The sequence below is a fragment of the Canis lupus genome, chromosome 11 (genome assembly GCF_011100685.1).
Source record: "Canis lupus familiaris isolate Mischka breed German Shepherd chromosome 11, alternate assembly UU_Cfam_GSD_1.0, whole genome shotgun sequence".
NCBI classification, from domain to species: domain Eukaryota; kingdom Metazoa; phylum Chordata; class Mammalia; order Carnivora; family Canidae; genus Canis; species Canis lupus.
Genome location: NC_049232.1, coordinates 63,557,683 through 63,580,869, shown reverse-complemented (window position 1 = coordinate 63,580,869; position 23,187 = coordinate 63,557,683). Strand labels below are relative to the sequence as shown.

The 23,187-nt window shown below is 47.2% G+C and overlaps 1 protein-coding gene across 1 annotated transcript; it reads left to right on the top strand.

Annotated features, from left to right (window-relative positions):
- Positions 1-7,788: 7,788 nt before the first annotated feature.
- On the top strand, positions 7,789-13,403 carry LOC119876833. Its single transcript, XM_038553298.1, has 5 exons — positions 7,789-7,872; positions 7,932-8,303; positions 8,387-8,592; positions 10,897-10,995; positions 12,106-13,403. Exons 1-5 carry the CDS (start codon positions 7,789-7,791, stop codon positions 12,209-12,211), a joined length of 867 nt encoding a protein of 288 aa, XP_038409226.1. The 3' UTR covers positions 12,212-13,403.
- The last annotated feature ends 9,784 nt before the right edge of the window (positions 13,404-23,187 follow it).

The window sequence follows — 23,187 nt, the reverse complement described above, 5'->3', positions numbered from 1 at the left end:
TTTCTTACTGATTACTCTCTTACTTTTTAACTTTATGTGTTATCATGTATTTAAAGTATGCTTCTTGAAGATAGTGTATTATTGCATCTTGCCCTTTTACACAATGTGACAATCTTTGCTTTTCACTTGTGGTGTTAAGACCATTTGCATGTAATATAATTATTGATCTGTTTGGATCTCAATTTATCATCTTTCTATTTGTTTTTTCGGTTGGTTGGTTGGTTTTATCCCATCTGATCTCTGCTTTTTTTCCCTCTTTCCCTGACTTCTTTTGGGTTAACTTACTATTCTTTAGTACTACATTTTATGTCCTCTATTTGCTTAATTTTTAGTAGTCATTCTAGGATTTAGTCTATATATCTTAATCTTACATCACAGTCTATATTTGAAAACTTACTGTAAATTTCATGTTTGGTGTAATAACCTTACAATAGCATTTTTCCATTTCTTCATTGATGTCCCTGGTTTTCTGCTACTGAGAAGTGACCTCTCTGGGGTCTCTATCTAATGTCCTGGGTGTTCAATGAAGTCTCTTCTGTAACTGGCTGAAATGGGAATATCTCCCATCCTCATGAGGGCTCTAGGATTGTTCGGTTTATGCTCCCAGAGAGTTTTTCTTTGCCTGGAGCCAGGCAGTTTCACCTTTTCCATATATAGATTAACATTTATTCAAATGTCCGAGGAAATAACCTCCATAGCTCTGGGGTAAAGAAGTTATCACTTGATGACAAAAATTACATCTGCAATGAATTTGAGTGTCTTTTGGATGAAAAATACATCAAACAATAGGCTGCTGTTGGAGCAACTATTTAGGATCTAAGGGGTCTTTTTTGTTAGAATGTGTATTGACTCTCAGGACTCAGAATAGAATGGAAATTCACAAGTCTGTTTTCAGCTGGGGCACTCAGGCTTGGCCACCCAAGAATGAATCTAGAAATTAAATCATATCAACCAACAGTCATTGGGCTCATCATTGGTCCATTGGGCTTGTCATTGGTCCATTGATACATTGCCCAGCCCCTGTACCAAGAGTCATAGGTACTGAGTTGAATAAAGTATCATCTGCCCTGACTAGAGGGAGAAATAGATACTTAAATGAGTAAACATACCAACGAGATTCTGTGATCATGGCTACAGGATGAGGTGTTAATGAAACCCTAGGAAAGTACAAATATCTGAACCTTCTGTTTTGATTGAACAGAGGTGTCAAGGAAACAGGAAGCATCTGAGGAGAGGTTTGGGGAATAAACAAAAGTTCTCAAAGGACAAAGACAAAAGTCATTTCCAAAGGAAGAAATAGCCTGAAAAGGGCCACATAGCACAGAAGTAGGTGAGCTTTTCTGTCTCTACATCCAAACAGAAGTTACAGAGTGGAAGTGTTCTAAGAGATAAGGTGAGAAGTGGGGGCAGGAGCCGGACCAAAGAATCTAAGGGCTTGAACTTCATTGTTGGAGCGATAGAAATGTTTTTCCACAGGAGCATGGCTTAGCTAGGTTAGCATTTTGGAATAATGATTCTCAAATCTAGGAGACATGTGGCAGCAGAAATCCTCGGTGGAAGACACTGTCACTCTGGGTCTGGAAGCACACTCAAAGGCAGTGTGGGAAGGGAGAAGAAGTAGGATGATTAATCCCCAGGAAGAACCTGGGTGCCTAGTACTGATTGTAAAGTGCACATGAGGCCCTTCCAACAGAGGCCATACATGCTTAGACCCTAGTCCCAACAAGGGTCAGGAGCAAGCTGGCATCCAGAGATACCCTCTCTACTTAGAGCAACTAGTGTGATGATCACCCCATTTTTTCTGTGACTTTGGAATACAGGTGAGAATATGCCTAATTCTCACACTTTCTTTTTGTAAAAAATTAATAAAACTAAAGAAGCACAACAATTCATACTCTGCTAAGTTAAGATGGAAAGAGCACAGATTTTGCAGACATGTAGACCTGTTCTCAGTCCTCATCCCATATCTATCTCTCAGGAGTATGGTCCAGATGAAATGAGATAGTTTATATGTTCCAGACTTACGACATGGCCCAAGCCTGGTCTGCTTATCATGCCTGCCCTCAGCAAAAGCTAGCATCATGTACACGGTTACGAGGTGCCCCAGCTCCCCGTATCTGTACACCATCCCCTAATATTGCCTCAGTCTCCTCTTTCTATAGCAGGGGCCAGGCATCAGCATGGTTTATACTGTGCCTACCCCAGGAAGAGCCACTGCAGCTGAGGTGCTCAGGAATAACTTGACTTGACCTAGGAAGCCTCTGGCTTCCCCAGTGATGGTCTAGACAGGTTAAGTAACATAACCCAAAAATGTGGAGGAGTTAATGCCCTCAGATAGATTTTGTCCATTATCACAGTCAGGACACAGGAAAGAATGGACTAAGTCATAGTGGTCCCATTAGCCTTTCTGAGATTTCCCATATGGTCAAGCAACCTACTATGCTTTCTTGAGAAGCAGTAGCCAGCTCAATGAAGTGTCATCTTATATACATTTTTTTTTCTTCTTTCATTGTCTCATTTCCCTTTTTTTCCTCACTTCTGCTTCCCTGGATTACACTTCTTAATGAAACATCACCATATGAGCTCTTTGGCTCTGACTCAACATTCTAGGAAACCCAAGTTATAATGATATGACCTATGCGGAGTACATAGTAGGTACTCAGTTAACGTCCTCTTTCTTCCCTCTTGGCCATGTATATCCTTCTTGTTCCTCATAGTTTTCAGTCAGGATCAGTTGAGATAATACGTGAAGAAGTACTTCGTGAATTCTTTCTGTGAATAGCAATTTTGCTATACAGTGTAAAGCATCATCACAAAGTAATTGGCACAGTTGCGCTAACCAGTCAAGTGGCTTTGCTTTCATGTGGTAGACAGACATACTCATTCTTACTCACCATGGAAGAATGATTGATGTCACATCTTTGTTAATAGCTGGGGTACCTTGGCAAAGTGGCTTCTCTTCTCTGAGCCAGGTTTCCTCATCTCTAAAATGGGGATCACAGTATCTAACCTGTCTCATTGTTCTGAGGTTTTAATAAAATCACGGGTACTGACTTGATTTATAACCCTTCAAGTGTTGTGAAAAGTAGAAGGGGTATTGTTACCACCAGAAAGGTAGCAGCTCAACAATACTTGTCAAGTAAATGGTTGCTTATGAAATGTAGAAAACCAATTCAGATACAAGGTTTGATGTCAGCGAGGTATGCATCCCGGTCCTCGATTTATAAATCTCTTTGAGAATCTGAAGGAAGAGAATGGGAATGATGCTTTATTTTTGGCGAATGCATTAAACATTGCTTCTCTGGATGTTGCAAATGCAGTCCAAAAGTAAGGCAGCAATAACAGTGTTCTGGGGTGGTAAAACAGAGGAGAGCCATTTATTTAGTTGACATAGGATTAAGCTGGCAACAAACTTCAGGGATTTATACTTATCATAACTTACATATTTTGTTTGTATATTTTCTGTATTACTTAGATCAATAGATTACTTAATCTCTCCAAACATTCTAGGAGGTAGGTATGAATTTCTCCATTTTCAGGTAAAGAAACTAAGATTTGCAGAAGTTTGGCCACTTGCCTCAAATATCAAAGCTAATAGTTCTGTGGGGCCAATATTTGAAACAAGATATGTGTCATTCGAAATCTGTACTTGTTCCTCTATACCAGGCTGCTGTCTGAAAGTTTTATCCTCCTTTTTACAACTTTCTTATTCCTTTTCAAATTGTGCCCTCTAAAATCTATTTGACACTGGAAATGAATTTCTACAACTGCAAGGAGAACTAAAAAACCAAACCAAACCAAACACATTGACTCCCCAACAACCAGTAGCTCTCAAAAACCATAAGATTGTTTTGTAGTGTTTGCCAATTTCCAGGGTGTAAATATTCCCACTGTGGCTGATTTAAGCTACCAACTTGACATCACTGAATGCAAGGTGAGAAGGAGATGTCACCAACAGGCGCACACAGGACCTAGGACCCACCCCCTTCAGCTGGGATCTCAGCATTCCAACAACAGCATTATGGGATAAGTGACAATGAATATCCCTGTCTTCAAATTTGTTGGTTTGTTGTTTGTTTACAGTTTATTTGGAAGATAAAAACACCTTAATTAAGAGGACACTCTGTAATCTCTTTTTACCACTTATGCTAGCACCCAGCTTGGGAAAAGTTAGAGGTGAATAGATTAAAGTAAGTAGCAGTATCCACAGGTGCAACCCTTTGGGAAAGCACTAGTGTAAGAAATATCAAGTTGCAAAGATGGCCGTAGTTTTGACCAGTAATCCCACTGTCATTTATCTGGGCAGTCAGTCCTGCTGAAGGAAAATCTAAGTGGCAGGAGCGTGCACTGCAGTGTTATCTACAAAAGAAAACAAAGAAATCATAAAACACCTACAGACCCTCTCGATACCCAGCACCGGGCAATGCGTAGCTTAAGTGCTTGTGGTAAACAGAATAATGGCCACCCCAAAATGCCCACACCCTAATCCCTGGAGCTTATGAATATAGTCCATGACATTAAAAAAGGGACCTACTTTGCAGATATAATTAAAGTTGCAGACCTTAAAATAGATTAACCTGGATTATCTAGATGGACTCAGGACCATTAAATGAGCCTTTAAAGGAAGAGAACTTTCTCTAAGTGGAGCAGATGAGTGTGGCAGAAGGGAAATCAAAGAGATTCCAAGTACAAAAAGGACTTGATGTGCACCGTTGCTGGCTCTGAATGGAGGCGCCTGCAGGCAAGAGCCAGAAGGAAGCTTCTAGGGGTTAAGAGTTGGCCCCAGTTAACAACCAGCAAGGACACGGGACCTTTGCCCTCTAAGGGCAAGCAACCGAATTCTGCTAATAACCTGAATAAACTTGGGAGTAAATTCTGCCCCAGGGCCTCCAGATAAGAGTCCAAGCCACTGACATTTGATTTTAACCTGTGAGGCCTAGAATTCTGACCTACAGACCTGTGAAATAATTCATTTAGATTGTTTTAAGCTGTTAAATTTGCAGTAATGTTTGTGGCAGCAGTAGAAACCTAATATAGTACTGTTCATCTCTATGAAGTAATATTACATTCATATTTTAAAGTGATCATCATAAAGATCTTGTAGGAACACAGAGAGCTCTTTGTGGGATGACGTAAGTGTAAAAACAAAGATCGCTGCATGAATTCCTTATGACCTCTCGCATTAAAAATATATGCAAATGAAGGCCAGAACAAAAAGAGAACACGCAAAGAGAAATAATTCGGACTTGGAGAGGGACACTTCTTTCTTCAAGGGTCTAAGCATCACTTCTCGGAGAGAACTTGCACAGATCTCTCTTGACCAGGAGGTCCTCACTCTACATAGGACTGGCATTCCTCGGGAGACCAAGGGACTCGAGCTGCCACTGAGTCACCAACACCTTTTCTCCACCTACAGAAACAATGAAGTCAATGTGGAGAGTCTTCTCTATGCTAAGTCCTGTCATCTTTTCCGTCTTGAACCCATGGCACCTGCTCCCACCTGGCAGACAATCAGCGGTGCCAAATCCAAGACGTAGAAATAGAAAGAACACGGAATGGAAATCTTGGACAAGGATGATCATGTTGCCTTCAGCAGTTACTTTTTTTTTCCACTCGTGGGTGATTTTGCTGTTGCCTGTTGTTAGTATCGTCACGTCTGGAACTTGTCCTCTGCCTGAATTGGTAGAATGAAGCACTCTTCACCTTGCCAGGAGGAGAGCATGACCCAGCACCTCGTCTGAATACTGGTAGCCACAGAAAGGCTGGCAACTATCCCCACCCCACCCAGCAGCTTCCAAAAGGGAGAAGGGAATGGTGGGCGCAAACTGTGCTGGGACTATTCTGATGTGGGGTGAACAGAATTGAGTCTAACAAAAAGGAAATTTCTATTTAGAAATGGTCCTATAAGAGAGTGGCTGCAAGCTCACACATGCCTCCCCACCTCCAGCCGGGGGCTGGGATAGGGAACGAGGGATGCTGCAGACCCAAGCTGCCTCCAGCTGCTTATCTCTGGAGTAACTCGTCCAAAATGACAGAAGCAATGGTGTTGGCTGCTGGGCTCCAACGTAGGCTTCCTGGAAGTGGCCACTTCCACCTCTAAGTCTTCAAGAGTGACGTGGGCAAACCAGCCACATCCAGAAGAGCATCTCCGGGAAAGCAATGATCACTAACTTCCTATGGGCCCAGCACTGTGCTCAGCACTGTGCTTATTAGCTCACTGATGACTCCACAATGCAGACCAAAAGACTGAGCCACAGAAGTAGACAAGTGGCTTAGCCACAGTCACCTGGCTTTCCCCACACAGCTCAATCTCCACCGACCTCTCCATCCCATCATGTTACCTGTCGGATACCAAGAAAGTGAAGGGTCAGGAAATTGAGTTACTTAATATGTGACTCGACACAATGAGGACTTCTACTCTGGGAAAAGGACACCAAAAAGTCACAGAGAGTGGCCTCAGCTTTCAGAAGGGCTGCCACAAGGGAGAAACAAACAGAACTCTTCTGTGTGGCTCTGGAAAACTAATGGGGTTTGGTGGTAGGACTAGGGGAACAGAAATAACAGGATGGAAACGTACATCCAGGTATGACACTCATCGCTCGTGCAGTGGGAGTGATGGCCTGCATCCGGTCAATGGAGGGAGATGGATCCCTGCTCCTGCAGCTCTCCAGGCCCCACGCAGGGGGTGGATTTCTGCATTAGGTGGGGGATGCCCTTCCCACCTTGAAAATGCCTTGAGCTTATGAATTGTGATTCCTTGCTGGGTCTACAGTTAAACGGAAAGGAAACTAGCACTTCTTTTTTTTGTTTAAGATTTTATTTATTTATTTGAGAGAGAGAGAGAGTGTGTGTGTGTGTGTGTGTGTGTCTGTGGGGGGAGCAGAGGGAGAGGGAGAGAATCCCAAGCAGACTCCACACTGAGCAGGAGCCTGATGTGGGGCTCGATCCCAGGACCCTGAAATCATGACCTGAGACAAAAGCAGGTGCTTAACCAACTGAGCCACCCAGGCACCCCAGGAAACTAGCATTTCTGAAGCTCTCATCCGTACCAGCAAATTCGCCAGGCTTTCCTCGCTTCTCTCCACACTTAACCCTCACACCACATCTCACCTCGCCTGATGGGCAGGGAGCAGACCCTTCCTATCTACACAACCGGATTCAGGTGCCTTTCAACCAACATTTGCCATGCCTATTTCGGTGACAAGTGCCAGACAAGGAGCCCTGGGAATTGAAGTTACTGGCCACCAGCTCTCCTAAATGACCCGTGTCCTGGCTTGTGCTCTGCAAAGGGCCATTCTCACCTCTAGGAGAACATCAGTTGAATGCAGCAGGCAGAAAAAGAGAGGGAGGGGGAGAAGTAAAAATGTGAGGATAGTTTTTCCCAGCCTAGGGGATACAGATGTTGAAACTCTGTTCTTGTCTTCATTTTTAAGATTAGTATTTTATTTGCAAGTATGTGAATTAACTGACTGAGTGCCTGAGATAACAGGGTCTTCCCCAACAGACAGGTCATGCTCCAGCTACAATGGACACAGAGGGATACAGAGGCATGGGATTCCCAAGACGGTTCTTCTCTCCCAGGAGGGCTGGCACCTCCTTCGCCTGGCTCTCATTCCTGTCTTCATTCCTGCCTCTCCCCCAGCAGCCGGCCCCGGGCCAGCCTGGAAATGCAGCCGGATGACCATGGAGAATGGAAAGAAAGTGTCCGTGTGCATGTGTGCAGAGCCACGAGAAAGCACAGAATGAGGAGACGGGGAAGGAGGAGAGAAGTGGAGAAGGAGAGAAAGCATGAGGGGGAGTGATGCGTGGGAGGAGGCGGGAGGAGAAGGGGGCAGCAGGAGGGGACAACATGGAGCCCAACAAGAGGGGCCGGTGCACCAGACAGGCTGGGGCATGGAGAATGAGATCAAGGCAAGGGGAGCCCGATCTAGGAGAGAATCAGAGGAGGACAGGTTGAGGGGAGCTGGGCCTCTGGGAGACCAAGGGAAGCACTGCAGAAAATTCCAAAGGAAGACGAGAGAAAATGGAGAAAAAGGAGAGCTATCCCACTTCAGCCCCACAAAGGAGAGAAAGCAAGGCCAAGAAAGCCAGAGAGGTTAAGCGCCTCGCCCGAATCACCTAGCACAGCTGGGACACAAACCAGCTGGAACTCTGAGCCCACACGCGTTGCCACTGCACTATGCTGCCCCCCCCCAAGCAGTCTGCCACGAAGTGGAACCCACAGGAACCTTAGCTCGGGGGAAGGGTCCGTGTCCCAGCCTGCCACCCTGCCCCAGCATGCCAGGCCTCGCTGCCCAGACCAGGTGGGCCTGCGACAAAGGTGGGCATAAACGGGTCCTCCACGGTTAGGAGCCATGCTCTCATTTCTAATTGTTTTCCGCAAAAGCTCACCAGAGTAGCAAGGGTGGCTTCTCCGTTTAAACCAGACCCTGATGAGGAAGGCATTACAAGGGAGCGGCGGGCTCGGAACGCATCCTATAACTTGCACCTGGGCCATCTTCTGATGTTTAGTCAACGTGACAAGCACTGCTGGCCATCGAGCTTTGTCGGAACTCTGTCCAAGCTGGGGAGCAACCTTGCCCATGCAAGGAGGTGAGGTTCTATTCAGGCTCCTCACTTTATTGAGTACCTGCCAAGCGCCTGGCATGGTCTCCTGTAAAGCACAAGAAGTTCCTTATGAGGTTTCCCACTATCATTGTCCACACTGTCCTTGAGAAATTAAAGCTCAGAGAGTTCAAATGACCTGCCTAGATGGTTGATAGTCCTCCCAAAGGAGCGCTCCCTGCCAGCATCGCCAAGCTGCACCAAGCCGTACAGGGACACCGTTTTACTTGTTGAGCAGATTCTGATGGGTACGGCAGCAAACAGTTGTTCTTTCCCACCACTCTCCATTAACAAGGCCTCAGTGAGCACTTCTTTACCTGCCTTCCGAGGTAGGGGTGTGGGGGGGATAATCACATGGGTCTCATAACCTTTCCAGCATTCCTGGATATGAAATCTTCCAGTTACTTTAATTCACAAGAATGTTCTCATTTTAATAATTAAAAAAAAAAAAAAAAGCCTGTCCAGGATAATAATGCTGCAGCTGAATCTAGCTAAAACCTCTCCTCTCTGCCTGCAGTCAAGTAGCCTCTGCTTCTGGGGTGGACACCTACTGTGGGCCATTCTGGTGCCAGGCAAGGGCTTTCAGTAGGGTCATTTCTACACTGGGTGGAAGTCAAATACCATCCTCTCATTCTAGGGGACACACAGGGAGCCCTCTTAGCATGTCCTCCATGGATGGCACCTGGCTTTACGATCTGGAGGTATCTGGTGCTCATCCAAACACCCAGCATACAGGCTGAAGAGACCTGATTTCACTTCTATTGACGCCCTGACAAGTCCTGGATGCCCTCCAGCCCTGTGGACATGACACTCACACTGTAACACGTAACTCCATCCACTGGGCATGTCTTTGTTCATTCTGCTTAATTTCAATGAGAACTCCTGACCAAAGAAAAGGGCTGGCTTATGCCTTCATAGAGAGATGGGTCACTTGTTAAAAAGCATTGATGCAACACTCAGAGGCTCAAAATAAATTTCTCATTAACTCTGAGTCACAGAAGCAAGCACTTTGCACTAAAAAAAAAAAAAGGCATTCTAGCCAGTGGATTTCCAAGGTTGTGGTCCCATGCTTAGGGCCCGCCACACTGGGGTCTGGGTGGGGGAGGGCATCGAGTTCTGTTAGCTGAAGAAGTTACTTTCACATCACCTGTCCAATCACCCTTACCAACCAGTAGATCTCTGGTTATTGACTTATTCATCACCTCCTATCAAAACAGCAGTCACCAATGCGGCTGACAGAAAGACCTCGCTAGGGCACAGCAGGGTGTTTCACTCAGTGTTTCATTCACCAACTCAGATAGGCTGGAACTAGTTTCCCAGAATCTCCTCTGCTGTGTGATTGCAGGAGAAAATGGTCAAAAGAGGAATTCACACGAAATGTGGAAGACCAAGGCAAAGCACTAGCTATTGTTTTCAGAAGCCAATCATGAGCATATGATGACAGGCACGGAGGAGCCCTCTGGGTCCTCATTGTCCCCAATTCTCTTTAGCTCTGTGTGCACCTGTTCCTCTGCACGCTGAGGCTCCAGGGTCACCACAGGTGCCTTGGCTCCAGAACCAAGGAGTTATCTGCTGCACAGAGGGAGCCACACGTTGATGACAGACACAGTCAGCAGAGGCATGAAATGTCATAAATAGAGTAAAACTTCCAGTTCTAAGGTGTGAAAACACAAAGAAAACCTATTTTTAGTAGCATTAAGTAGGTAGTTTTTAGAGTAATTGAAGAAAACCGATTTTAGGAATACTATTGATTACCGACCCGGTATTTAGAGTAATCTGTGGGGAGATTAGCAGACTTCCAATTTTCAAAATCTAGTAAGGAAGAGCCTAACATAAAAGGAGTGTGGACTCCAGGCAGTAAGAACAAGGAGGTCCTTCGAAGGGTCACCCAACCAACTTTGTATGACAAAGAAGATGAAGTGGCCCAGGACCTGTATAAATTCTAAACACCCGGGTTTACCTAGCTAAGGATTGTTATAAGTCCCTTACTCTGGGGGAATTTGGAAGATAGTATCTAAACTCCATTTTAAAATCCTATTGTGGGGATCCCTGGGTGGCGCAGCGGTTTAGAGCCTGCCTTTGGCCCAGGGCGTGATCCTGGAGACCCGGGATCGAATCCCACGTCGGGCCCCCGGTGCATGGAGCCTGCTTCTCCCTCTGCCTGTGTCTCTGCCTCTCTCTCTCTCTCTCTCTCATAAATAAATAAAAATTTAAAAAAAAAACTTAAAAAATTTTTAAAAAATTAAAAAAAAAAAAATAAATAAATAATAAAATCCTATTGTGTATACACAGTGGCTACGGATATGAGGAAGCACGGTGGATCGCTATCTGCATGGATGCTGGGGCAGTTTTCCCAGGTTCAAATCCTGTCTCTGCTTACTTACAAGTGAGGTGAGCTCCAGCTCCCTGTTCCTCAGTTTCCTCATCTGTAAGATGGGGGTAATAATAGTACATATCTCACAGAGATGTTTTGAAAATTAAAGGAGCAAATATTTGGAAAGCACTTCGAAGAGTTCTTGGCCCATGGCAGATGCTCTACAGGTTATTTGTGATAGAGGAACACATTTAGTGTTTATTCCATAGTGTGAATTCAGCCTTCCCAGTAAAACCTTTCTGCTGATTTCCTGCTTCTAGTTAGAGACCCTCTCTCCAAATTCAAACCTAAGAATTGCTGCAACTGGTATTACTCTCCTGGCAGTTGCATGTAAGGTCATGGTGTTGAGGGTGAGCAAACCCAGGAGAGCCACCTTCTTAGAAACTCAGCTTTGCAAAGACTGATCCTTGGCCTTCCTGGTTGGGCTTCAATTCCTAAGTGGAACCACTGAGTCCCTCCAAATAATATCTCTGGATGTTTTGCCAGAACCTGGTTTGAAAGACCTCTTCTCTTGCCCCTGCCCCGTGGGTTCTGACTCTGGGTTTCGCACAACTGACAAGGAGCTGTAGGCTCATTACTCCCACTTACTATCACATCCCTACTGGCTCTCCTGGGAATCTTAGAAAATCGATCGACTTTCCCTGCCCTGCTGCAGGGCAAAGACAGGCCGTTCCTCTCAGTTTGGGGCTATGTGTTTTCACTTTGTGATCCCTTCCTTGTGGCTTTAACGTTTTTTCTCAGTCACCATATCATGGCCAGGAGTTGGTCTTCCCAAACAGGCCTGGTGCCCACTAACCCCCTTTGTGTGATTGTTCTGCATTAGGTCCTGGGGGAAAGTGCAGAGGCAGTCAGGCAGTAATGAACATGAATTCAGAGAAGGCATCTTGCTCTGGGCCCACCGCCTCCTCAGCAAGCCATCGACCATGGGCTTATAGGCCCTGGTGGACATCTGGAGGGGAATGGGATAGAGGGAGAAATGCAGGCCACCTTGTCACAGAAAAGCAGCTGAAAGCTGTCACTGTTTACAAGTGACAACTTCAATTCCACAAATGTCCTTCAGTTCATACACTGGCATGTACCCATTTGCAAGTGTAAGATCCCTCCCAGTGGTGCTGTCTTCTTTTTAGGGCCCTGATCAGTGGAGATGCTTTGCGTCAGAAGAATTCCCTGAGCACATGCTGGGCCAAGCCTCGAGGAGGCAGAAATCAATCAGCCTTGGCAGCTGCCTCGTAGGTGCTCACAGTCACATGAAGATACAGGCAAGTAGGTGAACCACAGGATAGAGGGGTGCATGCTGAAGAGGGATGCCCAGTATGGTGAGAAGTGGAGGAGCCTCCATCTCTGCTGGGGCCCAGAAGAGGCTCCCCCATGGAGGCGAAGGTGCATGAGGGGCTTCCAAGCAGACATTTCCAGGGGGCTGATGGGTATACTAGCCCACTGCTTCACCAGGAGGTCTTGGCTGGAGACAAAGCTGGAGCCCTCTGCACCGTGATAGTGATTGGAATCAGAGCAACTGATGGCCTGATCCAGGGCTGGTGGGAATGAGAAGAGGCTTTTGGTCCAAACACAGACGAGTGCTCAAGATATCCAGGGACTGACTACCAGTGCTTGAGAATGGAGGGGATGTGAACTCACAGAGGAAGCCAAGGCCCTGCAGGGTGTTTTGTCAGCTTCCAGGAACGGCCAGTTCTCCCCTCTGCCAGCCCCTTTCCCTGGACAGGGACAACTTTCTTCCAGACTCTCCAGCATTTTACAAATGTGTTATCAAGCACACCAGGAGGCAGGTTTCAGGTTCCCCTGCGGCAGGAACGTGTGTGCCATAGTCCCTGGGCTCTCGGCAGAGCTCAGAGCTCAGCCGTCCCCGGAGCTTCAGGAATGAGAACTACTTCTCCATTCCAAGCAGCCTCCTGAGATCTAATTCCTTGTCACAGGAAAGAGGAAGAACAGGCTCCAGCTCCCTCAGGGTCTGTTCTCCCTCCGGGGCTGCCCTCTCACCCACCCTGCCAGGCTGCGAGCCCAGCAGAATAGGAAGCTTAGCCACTCATCCTCGGAGGCTCGGTGCCCGTGAGCTCTCTGCTCCTGACACAAAGAGGAACAGCAATGATGTGAATTCTGCACCTCAGAGACATGAGGATGTGGGAGTTGAGAATGGTCCCCCCAACTCCCCAGTAGAAAGATTTTTTTTTCTGGGGTGACTTTGGAGATCCAGCATATGCAGTGTGCAAAACTTAAAACAGAACACTCAGAAGGGTAGGAATATAAACACCCACCTGCTTTTCCAAGGACATAAAATAGCTTTTAGAGTGACACAAAGCCTCCTTTTTGTGCATATTTCACTCCATAGGGCACTTCCTAAATGAGTCGATGAATCTGGGTCCAGAAATTCTATCATGTGACTTAACCAGCTTTTTTTTTTTTTTTTTCCATCCACCCTGATTGAAGCTGAAACATTCCAGGGAAAATCACTTTCCAAAACTTACACTTCTCCGGAGAGGCAGAAAATAACTCTCTTTCAAATCCACTGTAAAGATTTCACTTTAAAAAATAAAATAAAGTAGAATAAAATGGAACCAAACACTCCTGGCATCTAATCTGACTACAAATTGAAAACTATACTAGTGTTTACATGGTTTGGGGTTTTATTAGGAAAAAGATGCCCAGCATTAATAATATGATGTTTAGCTGGAATGGAATTCCAGCTCTCCCTCTTTCCAGACTCTGGGGAAGTGAGAACACCCTGTCCATGCTCCGGGCCTCCACAGGCTCCTCCAAGAAGGAGATGCTTGGTTTAGGATGCAAATAAGAATCACGGCCACCGTGGATCTGACATCATGGATCTCCACAGTTAAGACCTACATGGTTTCTCACACCCATGGGACCTGGGTCATCAATTTCACTGTACGAATGAGGAAACTGAGGCTCAGGCAGATTAAGTTCTTTGCCTAAGACCACACAGGCAGTAAGTAGGGGGATGCCAATTTGCATCTGAGTTTCTTTTATCATTTGTCAGATGCCTTGATTCATCCAACTGACTCAGTGGTTCTCAAAAGCATGTGCGTGCGTGTGTGTGTGTGTGTGTGTGCATATGAGAGAGACAGGCAGACCAACAGACAGACAGATTGACAGACTGCTTTTGCCTCCTCTGGGATAGTTCCCCGGGTCTGGAGATATTTTGAATATCACAACCAGGGAGTGCTAATAGCATCCAATGGGATGCGAGTAAATATCTTACCATGCACAGAACAGCTCCCCCACCACGAAGACTTAATCTGACCCCAAGTGTCAACAGAACCGAGATTGGAAACTCTGAACTAAGTGCCTGATGAAGACCTGAGCACCTGAAGTTCCAAAGGAAACACACAGAGATGCTTGTTCTCACAGTCATACACCAAGACAATGAGGGGGATCCCTGGGTGGCGCAGCGGTTTGGTGCCTGCCTTTGGCCCAGGGCGCGATCCTGGAGACCCGGGATCAAGTCCCACATCGGGCTCCCGGTGCATGGAGCCTGCTTCTCCCTCTGCCTGTGTCTCTGCCTCTCTCTCTCTCTCTCTCTCTCTCTCTCTGTATCTGTCATAAATAAATAAAATATTTTAAAAAAAAGACAATGAGGATTTCTTAATAATTGACAAGTTCTGTCATCAGTAGAAAAGAATACCCACATTTTTCTTGTATGTTATTTCAAAGAGATGTGGTTTATTTCAACTTATATATTTGGGAGAGAAATAACAGAGTGATTTCCTTTTCCTTTCTCTGAATCATAATGGAACCTTATCATGCTGGGGCCATTATAGTAGAAGTCATAGAGTCCAGCCCCAAAAGCATGACTCCCCTTTGGAAATTTCCCGAGGAGACCCCTGAGAGGCAGTGGGAAGTCTGGACCACTGGTTCACAGTGTAGCATCGAGACTTTCTGCGATGGGGGGAGGGTTGGGGTTTTGAAGTGCTTCTTCAGGGGGAGTCATCCTTCAGAAGCCCCCAAAGCCAGAGCTTGATGAGTTGGGGTACTCCGTAGGAGTGGGCTTGACAGATTTAAAAAGAAGAAAGGAAGAAGAAGAAGACGACTACGAAGAAGAAGAAGGAGGAGGAGAAGCAGGAGGACGAGGAGGAGGAGGACGAGGAGGAGGAAGATGAGGAGGAGGAGGACGAGGAGGAGGAGAAGAAGGAGAAAATACAGAATCACTGGAACCACACCCTGGAAGATTCCAGAAAATGGGCAAAGGGGGCAAAGGAGAAGAGGAGAGCTCAGGGGGCCAATAAACCATGGAATTGGATAGAAAGGGGGAAAGGGAAGAATGTACAGGGGGCTTGTCGTGAACATGGCCAGGGTTTGTCTTGGAGGGCCCTAGCCGCTTCTCTTAGGGGTACCAGGTGAGATAAGGATCCCAATGAACGCAACACAATCCTGCTTCGACTCCGCGGAAGTATCTAGTTCCCCTGCGTGAGGTCCTAGCTTATCCTGTCATCTGAAATTCAGAAAGGACAGCTCTCCAGTTAGAGGCAGGAATCAGGGCACTGCCGCGCTGCCCCGCCGGCCAGGTAAGGCCTTCCTAGGGAGAAGGGCACCCATGTGCTCACACTCAGCCACTGCAAGCCCCCCGGGGACACCTGAGGTCTGCAAAGGCCAGTCTTATAGTCTTATGAGCTTTCTGGGGACACGTGCGGGGACTGCAGCCTGGAAGCAGGACGGAGAAGACGTGATGTGTCTGGGGCCACGTACACACAAAGCCTCGAGGAGGATGCGTTCCAAGCCATGCGGGGCCCGCAGAGCCTGGGCAGAAGCCGGCCTGTGCCATACTGTACTTAGCCTGTGCTCTCCAATTTCATCATTTCTGGCTCAAAATGGGCCTGCAATTTTCATTTCTTTATGGGCTTAAGTAATCTATTGCAAATGTCACCAGCAGGCTGTAATGCATTCTTGCCGAGGAAACTGTTCTTTCTCTTCAGTAACTTTCTGGTTGAAGATTTGCCGGGCCGGGTGACTGTTTTACATTAGCTATAATGGTGTTTACATTGGATGCACCGCTGTTTAAATCACTGGACATATTTGTTATGAGTAGGGAGGCAGTGGCATTGTTCAGCCCGAGTATCTGGGTTTCGGGGGGGCGGGGGGGAGGCCTGGTGCTTCTATTAGTATTGATAATATTTTACAAGAGACCTTGCAGAGATGTTTATAATAATAGCAATGCTGTTTATCTTACCAGGATTATGTTGAAGCAACTTTAATTGTATTCATATTAAACATATCAATGTTAGAACTGATGTAATATGTTTAGCATTAATATGAAGGTTGCTAAGTTGGGGGCTTTTGAGATAGAATTAAAGAGCTCGGAAGACAATGGGACATATGGAAAGCATTTGGGGGGTTTCTGTTCTTGTCTAACAAGAAGGATTAGTGCGTTCGCCGAAATACAGTGTAAGACGTACAGTGGGTTGTACCGCCGGCATCTGTCTCCCTTACGATGGAGTCCTCTTGGCTTGTGTGTGCACACGATTGCTCTCCAGTCCTTATGTTTCCCAGGCTCCACCAAAGCCCAAATGTCAGGGATACTTCAGATGCTTTGCAGCTGGCTGTCGCACCCAGAGATGTTTCAAAATGGATTTTGTAATGGCGTATAAAAGTCCCACATTGTGCACGGGCGGTTATTGAGTGTGATATAGTGTGCACAAGAATGTTCCAAATTCCCTCCGCGCTGTATCCATCAATCTGGCTCTATTAGGGTTGGCAGGATAATGGCTGGAGTGCGGCTCTGGACTTTATCTCCAGCTGAAAGAAGCGTCCTAATTATCCACTCATCAGAGCTACCCCACTCCTGGCTCAGGGAGACCACTGCCAGCTCAGGCCCAGAAATTCCAAATCCTCACAGTCACTGGCCAGGCCCTCAGAGGCCAGGACGCAAGACTGTGTCCAGCCCCTGGCTGGGGAATCATGGTCCCAATAAATCCTGGCAACCTGTGTGACTCCCCAGCTGGACGCACAGTCCGTTTAAGCCATCAAGGTCCAGTTTCCTGCTCCTCTTTCCTCCTGTGCTGCCCAGTTCCCTGGGCCCAGGCCACTTCCTGAGGTGGACACTGGGACGCAGCTCAGGGCAGAGCTCTAGCAGGGCAACTGAGCACATCATGCACTTGTTATTGGCGTACCTAAAAAGACGTAGTGGAGCATTAGGGCTTTGTAGGAAATGAATGGTTTGCTTGACGGAGACATGTCTGTTTTCTAGCAGAATACTCAAAGACTAGCTCTAAAATAATTTCTTCTCTACATGATACTGCTCACAAGTATTATCCCATAAGCTTGTGTTATCATCATCATCCTTTTCATGCCCATTTTACTGATGAGGAAACTAAGGCTCAGAGAGATGAGAGGAGTTGCCCATTTGCTCACTGGTTATTTCTGGAACTCCTATGTGCTGGCCACTCAGACTATAGAGGTAAGAGTCCCTTTACCACTGCAGTTGATGAGTGACTGAGAACAGAGTAAACACATGGGTTCGCCAGCTCCATGTATCTTTCCCTTCCTGAGCCACTATGCTGCCTGCCTTCCAGAAAATTCCCAGGAGATGTGCAAATGTGGGAGGGGATCAGGGTGGAACACATGCATAAATAGCTATAATGTAAGGTGCAAAGAACTTCAGAGCCGGGAGAGCTGGTGTGGTGGGATTTGAGAAAAGGAATAGACGGGGACTGGCAAGACACAGAAGCCTCATGGAGGAGGTGAGATTTGAGCTATGCTTGGGAAATCAATAGGATTGAAGCAGGCAAAGGAAGAGTAGGACACTTGAGGCAACGGTATGGGGCAGGAAAGCAGGAGGCACCTGAGGAGACTGGCAGGTAGTTTCCTTTGGATTCCAGTGATGGGTAAAGGAATGGAGTGGTCCCACTGAGTGCTATGATCAGGGCCAGCGGAGGAGCTAGGCTTTTCCTTTAAGAAATGGGGAGCCATGGAAGGGTTTAGAGCAGCAACATGACCTACTTGACCAGAGCTATGTTTTCAGAGGATTAACCTGGAAGCTTTGGATGAAGTGGGTGGGAGGGGGAGGGACTGGATGATCAATGGCACAGTAATCCAGGCAAGGCAGTGGGCAGGAGACGGTGATAATGGTAGAAAGGGGCAGAGAATGTGCATGCCAGAAGTAGAAAGTAACCACCTATGACTGTTTCCTCCCTTTGCCCCCTAGAAGGGTGGTGACAGCAGCTCGAATGTGCCAGCAAGATTCAGCCAGGTCGTGTATCCCAAGCACTGGTGGGTGGGTGGTGTCTCTGCACCTCACCTTGAATATATACTTGGAAGGATGCACGCGATGGCTGGGGCTGCCATAACAAGCACCACAGTCTTCGTGGAGTAAGCAACAGAAATTTATTTTCTCACAGTTCTGGAGTCTCAAAGTCCAAGATCAAGGCATCAACAGGGTTAGTTTCTTCTGAGGTCTCAGTCCTTGGGTTGTGGATGGCTGTCTTCATGTGGTCTTCCCTCTGTACCTGCCCGTGTCCAAATTTCCTCTTCTTATAAGGACACCAGCCATATTGGATTAGAACCCGGGCCGATGGCCTCCTTTTAACTTAACTTTACCTTTTATAAAGACCATCTCCAAATATAGTCACATTCTGAGATGCTGGGGGTTATGACCTCAACATATAAACAGGGCAGGAGGATACAATTCAGCTCATACTCAGAGACAGAAATGTACAGTTTCCCCCACATGCTTAGTGTCCTGCAAACCCACCCCAGGGCATAAGGCAATCTCTCAGGTTCTGCTCAATGGCTCCAAGAAGGACTCACCTCCCACAGCAGCAGAGAGAAGCAGGAGTGGGTAGGGAGGGGGTGGGCTCTAGCCAGCCTGTCCAATGCAAATCACGTCTCTGCCACTCACTAGCTCCATGACCCTGCAAAGATTACTTATTCTCTCTGTGCCTGAATTCTCTCCTCTATAAAGTGGAGATAATAGCAATCTCCACCTGAAAGCCTTGTTGTGGAGGTTAACCAGGTGAATACACGTAAAGATCATACATGGTTACTTGGTACCTAATAAGTGCCCAACACATGTTAATTTTTATGACATGCATTCTGGGTCCTGGCTGGGATGGAGCAGTTAAGCAGTTGAAGGCAATAGGTCAAGAAGGGCTTTACGGGGGCACCTGGGTGGCTCAGTGGGTGAGTGTCTGCCTTTGGCTTGGGTCCTGATCCCGGGTTCCTGGGATTGAGTCCCGCATCAGGCTCCCTGCTCAACAAAGAGCCTGCTTCTCCCTCTGCCTCTGTCTCTGCCTCTCTCTGTGTCTCTCATGAATAAATAAAATCTTTTAAAAGGGTGGGGGGCTTTACCAAGGAGAAATCAGGTCTAGAGTCTTTTATTAGCATTTAACAAGCCCACAGGCATGTGTCTATTTTTTTCTCCAAAAGGCTACACAGGCTTGCCTTGAAATCATTCTTCAACCTGAGTGCCAAGAAGTAGGCAGGAGGACAAGGCTGGGCACGGACCAGGGATGGAGAGCCTGGGGGGAGCATAGAGGGCCTGCAGACTGACCCTGCAGTTTACCAACACAAATTCACACTGGCCTAGGGACGGGGGTACAGCGAGGGGGACACAGGCAGTGAGTGGCTACTGCATATCAAGTCAAATCCTCATAGGGGTGTCCCCTCAGGACCAAGACACAGGTAAGACAAGTGGAACACCTGCCTCAGGCACCAAATTTGGAGGGGGGGCAAAACTCAGTAATAAAGAGAAAAATAACATCTTAACAAAGTCCCTTTAAAAATCAAAGTTAAGGGGCATCAGGGTGGCTCAGTCAGTTGAGGGTCTGACTCTTGATTTTGGCTCAGGTCATGATCTCAGGGTCATGAGATTGAGCCCCACACTGGGCTCTGCACTGGGCATGAAACCTGCTTGAGATTTTCTCTCCTTCTGCCCCTCCCTCTCTCTCTCATAATAAATAAATTAATTAGTAAGAAAATATTAATTAACATTAATGGCAAAAAAATAAAATAAAATCCACGAACAAAATATCAAAATCCATGAACAAAATATCAAAATTTTAAATGAAGACAGGATCTGACCCTGCACTTTGCCTGTAGGCCTTGCTCACCCTAATCCTATACCTAGACCTCCAGATTCCTTCCTGAGGCCAGCCATACACTCTGTAACCTGATCTGGGGGGAGAACTCATCTCGCTGTCTCTGAGCTATGGGACTTGGGGTCTATACAGAATGGGTCTGGCATCATCGACACCACAAGTGATCGTGAGGCCGAAGATAAAAGAGCCTCAATGTGCTGGGGCATCTAGTTCAGTGCCCAGAGCAGAGTCAGCACTCAAGCAATGTTTATAGGAGCGAGAGAAATCATTCGGGGTCATTTCTTTTTTTTTTTTTTTTAAAGATATTATTTATTCATGAGAGACAGAGACAGAGAAGCAGAGACACAGGCAGAGGGAAAGCAGGCTCCCCACAGGACCCCAGGATCACGCCCTGAGCCAAAGGCAGACGCTCAACCACTGAGCCACCTAGGTGCCCCTGAGGTCACCTCTAATGATGCTCTCACGTCACTGTGCATGGACACCGAGTGGGGAAACTGATGTCCACGTTCAGTAGGACATCCTCACGAACGGTGCAGCATAACTGAAATGTAGGCATTAAACTATGACCTTAAGAGGAGAACAGATATGTGTCTAAAACAGGACTAAATGGCTCCTCCAGAGCCAACAAACCTCTGTAAAATTGGAACACTATTTTATGAAGGAGACAGATGAAGATCTGAGATGCCCTGTACCCTGACCGATGTTGCATCCTGAGAATATCAAGTGGAGCCGGGGACGGTGGCCAAAGCAGAAGCCTGGGCATGCATTGTGCCAGAACATCAGGGCCATGCCTAGGTCTGCGCAGAAGTCACATGGTGCTCCGTACAGGGTTGGTGCTGATTCTAGGTTCTGGAAGAGGGTGGAGTATGGTCTATACAGGGGAGCCTCAGAGGGACAGCACCCCAGGTGGGGTCTGGCCCCAGGTTGTAGAGAGCCGATAGTATGGCTAGCACGGCCCTGCTTCCTGGGTGCCCAGGAGAGTCCCAGCATATGCCTGGTAGTCTGCCATAACCGCCAGGAGCTCACACTTCTACTGTCAAACATATACTGGTCTGGGTATAAACCTAAAGAACCCCCCTAAATATAGCACCTTTCAGGTGGAAGACATTGTCCTGTGGATTTTTCTCCTGCACCAGTTAAGTCCTTCCCACCTGACTGAGAAAGCTTCCCAAGGGCCAGGCCTGTGTCTCCGTGGCTGGTCCTTGGCCCAGCTCACAGCAGGTACACTGGAAAGATTTGCTAAGTGGAACTAAATTGAGCAAGTCAGGCAAGTCCTTTTCCCCACTGCGGGGTCTTGCTGTGGGGTCTGCCTTCCCTGGGCTCCCCATTAAAGGCCTTTGTTCCCGGGCTCGGAGTCCTCGGAGGCAGGGATGACGGTCTCAGAGCCACTGTGCTGGGCATGAGACAGAGAGGAAAGCAGAAGTGAAAGCCAGCCAGCAAGCAAAGAGGCCCTCCCTGGCTTGCACGTGGCATGGAACAAGTGCACAAGGCACATCCTGTGGAATAGGGACAGGGACTCTGCTCTTGCCACCACAAGGGGAAACCCCAGCTCTGTTTCCCAAAGCTCCGCAGCAAGCAGCCCGGAACCCCTCCACCGAGGAGAGACAAGATGCCTTATTGCATCACACCCCTTGTTGGCCATTTAGCCAAGGACACTGCCCTGAGTGTGAAGAATGTGGGACCCAGAGGCACGGACAGGTCCCCAGATTGGGAAGAGGACCTGTTTGGCCTTGCTCTGTGCCTCCATCTGACCTTTCTGGGTCCTGCCCTTGTTTTTCTCACTTGTTCCCCTCGTGCATGAAGTCCCTCCTTAGCTAATGTCCATCCCAGTTGCAGCCTTTGCCCCTTCCCCCCAGGCTCTGAGATCATTCTCTTGGGCCACCATGACATGGCTTTCATCCTCAGGACCTCTTGAAGGCTCGCTCTCCTGGGATCTGTGGTTCTCAGACTTCAGCACATCAGAATCCCTGGGGGGAGTGACGATACAGATCTCTGGGCCTCCCCATCCCGAGGTTTGGCTTCAGTAGGTCTGGAGGAGAGCCCAGGAATCTGCATCCCTAAAGAGTTCCCAGGTGACACTGACGTTGCTGGCCTGGGGAACACACTTTGAGAACCACTGTTCAGAATCCTCTCTGGGAAAAGGACTGTTCCCAGCAGCTGGATCCTCCTGTAGAGCAGCAATCCTCCGTCTGACTGCACAATATAATCTGCGGGGATGCTTGTGAAAGGTCCCACACTTCAGCCCACACCCTGGACCAATTACATTCAGATCTGGCGGTGGGACCCGGGCCATGAGCAGTTTTGAAGTTCGCTCAGGTGATCCCAGAGTGGAATCAAGGTTAAGAAACACACCTCTCAAGGCGGTTTTCCACAAACCTGATTTTCCTCGGCCCTCCTTCCAATCATAGCTGCCCTTCCAGTGTGAATGGAGCTGGTCCCCTTTTCCCTCCGTGTATTCTTGGCATGGTTTTCTCCACCTTGTTGCAAAGGCCTCTCAGATTTAATCCATCTTCCCAGGGTGGTGGGTGGGGGCCTGGCAGGATCATAATTTGTGACGGTTGAAAACAATATTCTTCAAAGACACTTGTTTCATGGGGATAGCAAGAAATTTATTTTCTCTCAATACAAATTATATTCAGAAGTCAGTTCTCCTGATAATTTACCCCCATGGCCAAAAGTCTTTTCCCAGTTTTCTGTGGTTCTGGAACTCCCTTCAGTTGTCTTTTGTGATTTTTCTGAATCAAACCAACTTCTCGGGAGGACAAATAAAGGTTTAAATTTAGATGGTAAGTGAATCACTAACAAAGAACCCCACACCAACAGACTCTTGGGTCTCAGGGTCTGGGCTGAGGCTCCTGCCTGAGCAGGGCCACAGGAGATGCAGCCCAACTGGGCAATTGCCGGCAAGACTTTTTTTTTTTTAAGTTCCACTCAAAGGCGTTTTGTACGTGGGTGAGAGAGGGACCAATTTACATTTTGCCAATTATGTAAAGTGTTACACGGAGTTTCTAAATAAACTGGCACCGGATTCCAATTCATTCCCAGGAAAGTTGGCCAGCAAAGGATCAGTGCCCTGGAGGCGGTCCAGCTGGCCTGCCCTTCCATCCACTTTGGCTTCCAAGTTATTCTTTCCATTACAAGCATGCA

What these genes read in the sequence shown, in the direction of transcription:
- LOC119876833 (XM_038553298.1), top strand. Translation starts at nt 7,789, where the DNA reads ATGAGGGGGAGTGATGCGTGGGAGGAGGCGGGAGGAGAAGGGGGCAGC. An exon ending in GAGCCCAACAAGAGGGGCCG is followed by an intron (nt 7,873 to 7,931) that starts GTGCACCAGACA and finishes AGCCCGATCTAG; the next exon opens with GAGAGAATCAGAGGAGGACA. An exon ending in TCTGCTTACTTACAAGTGAG is followed by an intron (nt 10,996 to 12,105) that starts GTGAGCTCCAGC and finishes TCTTCTTTTTAG; the next exon opens with GGCCCTGATCAGTGGAGATG.